Genomic DNA, 9,603 nt, shown 5'->3' on the forward strand with positions numbered 1-9,603 from the left:
TTTTTATATGGAATTGCAGAATTATGAATAGTTGAAATTGTTTGCTGTGGAGTTTAGGGATTTGTTTCATGTGTTTGAATTTGTTTTTTGTGATCCATTGATTTAAAGTATCAACACACTCTGTTTTCATTTTTGTACAGAGAGTCTTGGGATTTTAAAAGACTACCCCCACTCAGCTTTTACTTTAGAAAAGAAAGTCATCAAAACAGAGCCTGAAGATTCAAGATAGCTGTGATTCTCCCACAGTTCTCTGGAAATGGCATTCAATTTAAGGATAATGCTCCATCATAGAAATAAGCCTTAATAACCAACGTTGCCTCATTCAGCTCAAACAGATTTCATAGCCAAAGCATAAGGATTGATACAGTAGTCAGTGGAAACCAGGAAGACAAAACAACAGCCACAAGAGAAAATTGAGAGAATGTTGCAATCTGTAATAGAAATATTGATCCATTCACATTCCTGTGTAAGTCCTTTTACGTGAAAGAGCTTGCAAATTATTGTGAGCATTCATTATTTAAGAATGTACAATGTATTTGTGTAATTTATAGAAGTAAAAGCTAGATGCGGAGACCTGTTTGGTCCAATAGATGTGGATACAGTTTATTTTACTTGAAATTTCACAGTCTACTTTTAAGTGTATTTAGCATAAATACTATTATTTGTTAGAGTTTAGATCTTTGCAGTCATAAAGAAAGTTTAAGTGATGTAGTTATTGGCAAGGTTGCAATGATTTTGGAAAAATGGAAAGCAAATGGCTTAATTTAAACCAAGGAAAATATTGTGTATTTAATATTTGATAAAACTGATTTTGTTTAATAGGAAATGTGTCTTTTTTACTAGTAAAATATCACTTTTGCTGGCTTAATCAGGCACATTTACACAATTAATAAATACTAAAGTAAAGTTAAAAAATGGGCACTAGAGTAGCAAATCTCTTAGTTGACTCAGACTGCATTATGTCATTATATTATAACAAAAATAGGAAGCTTTTGAACAAGTATTTGAATAAGTAAACTGATGTGTGAAAGCCTTGACTTAAACATTGCTATTTAAAAATGTGTTAAATAGATTAAGGCATAGTAAGTTAACCCCAAATGTGACAAGGATGGTGACTATTAAAAAGGCTATAATATATAATAGAGTAAGAACCATTTTATATCCAGAAATTCTTATGTTCTGGATGGAGTCCTAGAAAGTAGGTGGCTCTCCCTGGGGAATGTCTCCCCACCTAGACCATAACAAGTGTGGACAATCACTACATCCACATTTGCAGGCATGATTCTGTGGACACCTGTATTTGTTATTTATTTTACAATTTTGTGGACCTTTCATATTTGTGTCTGCAGTTTTTTTCTTAAAATTCATTTTACCTTGAAAGTATGTTTTAATTCCTTCCCCCTATTTAATTAGTGGGCTGTGTGCATATTTATGAGGGTGTGCTTAACTGTTAATAATGTACTTGCATACTTAGGAGAATTTCACATTGGAGTCCATAGTTTAAAAAAAAAATACAATTTCTACCAATTTACACTTTTTTCTGTTGGTTTAAGAGAAGACATTTGACCGCTTTACCTACTTCCTCCAGATTCATCTAAACCCAGATATTGCTGAGAAAAGCATACTGAGTTGGAATATGTGGTTATTTTGTTTTTAATTCTGCTGCTCTAGGTCATAATTGTGTACAAAATATTCAGTCATACTTTGTTATACTAAAATTCATCAGCAAATGTTGGATGAAATGTCTGGACTGTAGTCTCTGATCACTGTCACATATATAATTGCTTTTTCATTTTGATATGTAGACTAGCTTTACAGTAGAAACACCAGTAAACAACTTTTATACTATCAAAAGGCTCTTTCCCCTACCTAAATGTTTTAATTGTACCATAGTGTTTAGCCCACTGAAGAAGCTTTTTATGGACCTTGCAACTTCGTTGCTAGCGTGAGGTTGATTATTGTGGTGGTATTGTTCACTGTGTAGAAATAGTAGGAGTACGATTTAAATAGATTGTTCAGTTTTTAATATTAGCCATAGAACTGGTTAGTATCTCAGTAGTTTCATGAAACGTTTCCTGTATTCTAATCTATTTTGAGAAATTTTGTGGGTTTTTTTTAATTGTGTCTTACAGTTCAAGTTTGTAGATTTTAATAAGCAACAGTTTTTAAAGGTGCAGTAATCTTCCAGTTAATATTTATCCATCTTTCATGGCCCCACAAACTGCATCTTTAAATCCATAAATAAGTTTCCTTAAGTATCATACTTTCCTGGTCTTTCAAGCTTAGTGATAAGGGGGAAGCACAAGAAAAATTTCAGTAGAATACAGTTTTTATTTTGTAAACACTAATGTATTAAATTTGCTATACATTGAAGCAAATAATATATATTTTTATTTGAATTGTATATATGAATTGGATGTTATAACTAGTTGATTTTTTTCATTGTGTTGGAGGTATTTTCACTGAACAAGGTCAATTGGTTACCTCAGTATTACAGCCAATATAGTCCAAGGGACCATTTCTCCCCAAGTCTGTGTTGTACTTTATTATGTGAAGTCTGCGTTTCTGTGACTCTTAAATCTGTTGGTGAGGTGGGATGAGTGCACTTGCTTCCTGTGGCAATAAAGATTTTCTGTGCCTCACACATTTATGTGTATAGAACTTTCTGCATAGCACTTTTCACAATAGGTAATATTAGCCTCCTCTGCCTCCCCTCTGTGATTATTTGGGCTGGACTTGGGTGTTAGGGGCCAGGGCCAGGACTTCTTTAAGTCAAAACTAAATACTACTGTCTGCTGCCTTCATTTCTAGACAGTTACTTGGCAAACAGGTACTCATTTGACTCTGGTCTGTCAGGGATGGGGTTTGGTTTTTATTGTTCTCACTTAAAGAGAAGTTTACAAAGACTTTGTAAAAACTGTCCCCCATATCTAACCAACTAATAAATTAAAGGAACATTAGGATTTAACATTTATGATACACTAATATTTATAAAGTGTTATTGTGATTTGGTCTCAGTGTTACAGCTAATTATATGATACTGAGTTAACCTATGGGAGAGAATTAGAAAAAATTTTGCAGTGAAGTTTTAAGTGATGAGTTTGGTGGGTTAATAAAGAGTTTCATTGTGTCCCATCACTGTGCTAGATGGTAGGGTGAGGATGGAGGCCACAGAGGAAACTAGGACATGATCCTTGCCCTTTGTGAATCCAATACCTAGTTGAATTGGAACTAATACCACTCAAATAGAAATACAAATTGTAGTGTGTTATAGACTTGGGATGAATAAGGAGCTGACATTTATGTGTATTCTGTTTAGTAGGCACTTCACAGGTGAAAGAAGGCATATTTAGTAATGAGATGCAGAAGAGATCAGCCAGGACTAGAATAGTTAACAGAAAGCAGTGAGATTTGATAGACAGCCATAGCAATAGTGCATTTCACTTTGAGACCACATAAAAAAAAATATATATATATATATATATTGCTTTTTTAGCTGAATGACACTTAGATCTGCTTGCCAGTATAGTAATTCTTTAGACTGGCTCATTGAGCCTGTCAAAAGGCGGGGGGTGTGTGGGTGGGGGACTGTGTTTTTTGTCCTTAATTAGCAAAAACACTTGGGTAAAAGCTTTAGGACACGGTGATTATGAAGCTACTAGCACCTAGTGTACCTTTACAATTAAAGTTGGTGGTATTTAAGGATTTAAAACCTAAATAAGCATGCAAGGAATTTTCTCACAAACTTGGTTACTCAAATGTTAAAAAGTATTATTGACACTTGCTGACACAATACCTCTTTTGCTTATATGCTTGTAACTTCACTTATTGCACTGAGACTTCAAAAGAAAATCAGCCAAGATATTGACCTAATGAAATTGAGGAGGTCTGTCTCTTATAGGAAATGAATTCGGTTAAGTAAACAGCTAAAGTTAGAATTGAGTAAATGTTTTGTGTTTGTAACAGCTTAGAGCATATAACCAAATATGGTAGCTGCTATTTAACTAAAAACCACCTTATGGTCCAGCTGTGCGCATGGGTGTTGTTTCAAGGAATCCAGGCTTATTTATTCATTGTTATCTGTGGGTGTCCTCATAAATGAGATTCTCAAGTTGGCTTCCAAAATTAATAAAAGAATGATCCAATGTTCAGAAATTTATTTTTATTGTGAACGTGTTTAATCTTTAAAAAAAAAAAAAAACTTACTGTTGACTATTTCCCTTACTGACTCTGTAAGATGATTCTTATTTTACATAGAAGTGACCAAAAGCTAAATGCGAGGGCCAGAGTTTTTCTTACTTTTTGAGTATGCACTGGTTAAAGCTTTAAAACTTTTTCTCTGACCTCCATTTCTACCAACCTATGAAATTTTAATTACCTTGAAGGTCTCTGTGTGTGTGTGAGTGTGTGTGTGTGTGTGTGTGTGTGTGTGTGTGTGTGTAGAAAAAGCTAATTGGAAATTTTTAAGTTCCAACTTGCAAATCTTTATCAGTTGAGCAAATTTGAATAATCACTTTTAAGGGAACAACGAATAATGACTGGTTCTATTTACAGAATTGGTTAACTAAGCTTCTTTCTTTCTTTACTCTTTCATATTCTCCCTGTCTTTTAAAGGCCACAAAACTTTTAAGTATTAAAATGACATCCTTTTGAATTCTGGGTCTCCTGGTTGTGTCTGTTTGGTCACAGTTTCCAAGGTTGTTATTCTGACCACTAAATAATCTACTTCCAAAGTTTAGTTCATCTTCAGCAAAGGAAATTTTTATGACATTTTTGTAGCAATTGGATAAAACTCTCAAACAAAAACATCGAAAATGAATCACATAAAATACTAATCTTAGGGATTTTTCAACATACATATGAAGTATGTATTTTTTATCATCTTTCTATTTTATTCTTATTGACTGATTCCAGACACTTTACAGAGACATTTCCTCTTAATTCTTTACAACTGCATCTATTTAAGTTTTCCAGTGGAACTTCTCCAAAACAATTGACTTCTTCACAAACTCCGAGAAAAAGAGTTAATTGAATGCTACCATCAAGCAAGTTGCAGGATGCAGATTACATGAACATAACACTTGTTCAAGGTAAGACGGTAGTGCCACACAAATGTTAACACCAGCCTAAGAATTTTTCTTACCAACTCAAGAAGAGTGGCAAACTTTGTGAATGTCCTAGCAGTGCAGTTTGGTAAACAGCCCAGTTTTACTGTGGGTGAGCACCAGTGACGGGATAAGTTAGATTGTGCTTCATATTTACACATTCTGAAACTTTATGAGTCATCTTTGCATTAGAAGTTTGCACCTCATAAATTTATGTTTAAAGTGCCATGTTCAACACCTACACACAATCCTAAGCAAGCAAGGCCATTCTCTTATAACTGTCACAGATACCCTCTGCTGACAGGTCACTTAGGCTCAAGTATGTGGGAAGATATTTAAGTAGTGCATACGTAGGTGGGATCTTACCAGTAACTGGCTCAGCAGAAGCATTTTATAAACTTCTGAGACGACCTACCATCGTCAATTGTGAACTGTTAAACCAGACACTAGTGGTCTAGCCCCATACCCTGCTATTTTATTACCCTTCCCAGAAGACAGTGATTTCTTTGGTAGCACATCCTTATACTGTAGGCCCTCCAGAGTCTGATTTTAGTTTTCTGGGGGTTTTTTTGTTGTTGTTGTTTGTTTGTTTTTTAAAGCGCACACTTTCTACCCTCAGGTTCCCAACAGCATAAGGTAAGGATGTTTTCCATGAGCAGTTAAAATGGACTGGGTAATCCTTTTCCTTCCTAAATCCAGCCAGTTATTCTGTCATCAGAACACATCCATATATGCATTAAGTGAATTTCTTTTGCGTGCATTGGGTAACTCTCAGATTAGACCACATCTTTCTGATTTTTACTGATGAGAGGACAAGACAGCTTGTACAATGAGAAAGATACCACAGATTCGGCCACGTACTTAACTCCAACATTTAGGGTATCAAAAAAGCAATTTGTACTTACTTAAAAAATTAACATTTAAAAAATATTTCAACGTGAGATAAATTTGAAGTTACCTAATTTATTCAAAGAATAAAAATTTATATTTTTTAAGTTTTTATTTATTTATTTGGAGAGAGTGTGCAAGTTGGGGAGGGGCAGGGAGAGAGGCAGAGAGAAAATCCCAAGCAGGTTCCACACAGCGCAGAGTCCAATGTGGGGCTTGAATTCATGAAGCAGGAGATCATGACCTGAACTGAAGTTGGATGCTTAACCAACTGGGCCACCCAGGTGCCCCTGCTGTAATATTTAAAAGTAAGAAGAAAGATCTCATTTCCCAAGACTTTAAACAGGAGAAATAAGTCACTTTCTCCTATGTTCCCTTATTAAAAAGACAACTTTGTGAAGCAGATGACCTAAAAACAGGCTTATACTCTTAATCTTGTGGTAATTGTGTTACTGCCGTATATCACATTTACTATTTCCTAGTACCGGGCCAATTGCTGTACATTTAATCCGACTCCAGGAGACAATTATTAACCCATTTTGCAGATGAGGAAACAGAGGTCTTAAGATAAAGTGATTAATTATCACACTGATAGTAGTAACTTGGGCCAGTGGACTTATTTGATGGCAAAGTCCACATGCACTCTGTCCTGTTAAATTTCCTTTGAACCAAGTGATCAGCTGGTTAAGTTGTTAGTGGTGTCTAGATTCCAGCAGAAGCTTCCTAAAGGAAGGAAATATCAAGCCATTCTGAAGGCAGGTATTTAAGCAGAGAAGTAAAAGGACATTGCATTGCTTTATGACAGGCCCAGATGGGGGAAGAGAAAAGTCACATCCAAGTACCACTGGGAAATTTAATGGACTATAGCAAAGAATTCAAACAAAAATTTAATTAGAGATGAAACATCTAGAAAGGAGAATGTCCATTAAATGAAATCTTTTGAAACTCCTACAAAGTTTTGGTTTAATTTGGGAAGCAATTAGAAACTTTTCGGGAGGGTAGTGAAACAGTCCAAAATCGTTTGGAACACGAGAGCAAAGTAATACAAATTGGATCCTTAAAATAAGGGGTTTCAAGGAGCCCCCAAAGAATGTGATTCTGGCTCTGGGATACTACTGGAGTATCCAGCATTCAGGTGGCCAAAGTGAGCAGTGAGAGAATCAGGACCAAGGAGAACAAGAATGAAAGCTACCCAATCATGCAATCATTCACTTACTTAGCAAACAATTGTTAAGCCACCTGCCTAAAAATACCCAGGCACAATGTTAAGAACTAGGAACACAAAGATCTCAAGACATCGTCCCTGCCCTTGAGGGACACTCACTGTTTAGCAGAGGAAGACAGCAATCAAGATCATTGATTAAGATAAAGTGGCAGTACTTGACAACCGATTAAAATAAATGTCTGGCTTATGAGAAAGGAACATATTAACCAATTGAATGAAAGCTATCCATGCCTCTGGCCCTGGGAAAAGGAGAGAATAGTAGGGTCACTTTCCAAAAAAGAACTTAGGAAAGAGTTTAGCTTTCAATAATACTTTGTCTCACATACATTCCATTTTAGAGTTGTTGATCTAAATGACTAGGGCTGCCTCGCAGGGAGCAAGAAATGGCAAAACAAAGATCATGTAAAAGGTCCAGGCTGGAGTTAAGGATTTTTGAGAGTTTGAAGTCCTGTTCCCAGAGAGACTCCACCAAGAGCAAAGTTTGTTATAGATAAACTAATAAATCCACAAAGAAAAACACCATGATGAAAGGTTAAGGTGTGTTTTCAGTGTGTTTAGAGGGAGTAGAAGACAGGAAGAATTCAGTGAAGGAAACAAATTAGCTCGATTAGGAGCCGTGCTTCATTTAACCTCATTTGCATCTCCAAATTGCACCCACAAATTATTAATTACAAAGAAAAAGCAAATTTTACAATTGTGAAATCTATTCTCCTTTCCTGAACTGAGTGGAAAAATTCTAGAAATAGCACCTTCACTTAAAGCTTGCAAGGCTATCTTTATCATTACAATTGTGACCTAATTAAATCCTTTTCACACCCTGCAAATTTGGTATTATTTTCCTTGTTCTCTGAAAGAAAAAAACTGTACCAAGAGCTTTAGGAACTCATTGATACATAGAAAAGGAATTAGTTTGCTGGCGATAGTTATTTGTAGTGTGGTTTCTGTCCTTAATGAAAAAGGAAAATTAGACTCTACATTTAAAAAACATACAGTTTGTCTCTAGCTCCTTTATGTGAGCCCATGTGAGGACACTAATGAGACAATTATGGAAGGTTTGAGGAAGAAGCATGGGCACTGATGGCTTAAGATTAATTCAAAATCAAATATAAATATTATACCGTATCTGTTTCTTAAATTGAGGGTCTTTAATGGTTATTATTTTTGAGAGTGAGCACAAGCAGGGGAGGAGCAGAGAGAGAGGAGGACAGAGGATCTGAAGCAGGCTGAGGCTGGGGCTCAAACTCATGAACCGCAAGATCACGACCTGATCTGAAGTCAGACACAACTGGCTGGGCCACCCAGGCGCCCCCAATGAAGGTCTTTTTTTTTTTTTTTTTTTTTAAGATCGAGAAATCACGTTTTGTTAAAACATTTTTTAAAAGCTCAAGTTTTCCAAATACAATAAAAATTATCATCATTAACATTTTTTAGGCACACCTAAGGAATGTGACCATAAGAACAAACTATGGTATGACTCTTGAACTCCAAACATTTATGACATAAAACAGAGTTATTCTGAACAAATGCAAAGAATAGGAACTACAAACAGTGCCCACTACCCAGACCCATGCTCTGCCTCCACCCAAGGGCATGAATATCAAAAACTGGGTATCACGGAAGGCCATGGTGAGAGCTGCCTTCCACAGTGAGCTCTGTTTGACATGCTGAGTTTGAGGTACTTAGGATTTACTTGGAAACAAAAATCTGGACATTGAAAAATATGAAGCTTAGGTCAAGATTGGCATCATAGATTTGGAAGTTATTGGTGTCTCACAAATGGTAGTTGGAAGTCATGAGAGTGAATAAGAGGATAAAAATAGAAGATAGTTAAAGATAGAATCCTGAGAAATATTAACTCATATGGAGCAGGTGGAATGACAGGAGCCACCAAAGATACTCAGAGCAGTCAGATTTCAGGACTAAGAGAGTGACATCGAGAAGCCACTGAGTAGAGGTCAGCCATAATGTCAAGTTAGATAAGAGTCAATTAGGATGAGAACAGGTTGGATTTGGTTATTGATAAGTAGGTCACTGTCAACCTGTAAGATAGTGCTACCAAACAGGTTAATTGGGAAGAATTGATGCAATTGTTTAATACAATAAAGTAAAACACAACATACTGATAAAAGTAAACAGAAATATATGAAAATTACCAATTGGCTTGATACAGGTATCTTATCTTTTCTTCAAATCTAAGGTTGCTTAACCTTGATAAAACACCACATCCTTCCTTCATCACAGAAACATTTTTTTAAAATGTTTATTTATTTTTGAGAAAGAGTGTGTGAGCAGGGGAGGGCCAGACAGAAAAGGAGACACAGAATCCAAAGCAGGCTTCAGGCTCTGAGCTGTGAGCAGAGAGCTCGACACAGGGCTCGAACTCAT

At 35.9% G+C, this 9,603-nt stretch overlaps 1 protein-coding gene across 2 annotated transcripts in view; it reads left to right on the plus strand.

The window, feature by feature from the left end:
* The window catches only part of NAB1 (NGFI-A binding protein 1), a 44,389-nt gene extending 41,743 nt beyond the window's left edge, over window positions 1-2,646 (plus strand). For both annotated transcript variants that reach the window (XM_039234701.1, XM_039234702.1), the window contains exon 8: window positions 141-2,646. In XM_039234701.1, the coding sequence (XP_039090632.1) occupies window positions 141-229 (89 nt within the window). In that variant the 3' untranslated portion in view covers window positions 230-2,646. The remainder of the gene's footprint in view (window positions 1-140) is intronic.
* The last annotated feature ends 6,957 nt before the right edge of the window (window positions 2,647-9,603 follow it).

This window comes from Hyaena hyaena, unplaced genomic scaffold, assembly GCF_003009895.1.
Source record: "Hyaena hyaena isolate Hyena2069 unplaced genomic scaffold, ASM300989v1 scaffold_92, whole genome shotgun sequence".
Classification (NCBI taxonomy): Eukaryota; Metazoa; Chordata; class Mammalia; order Carnivora; family Hyaenidae; genus Hyaena; species Hyaena hyaena.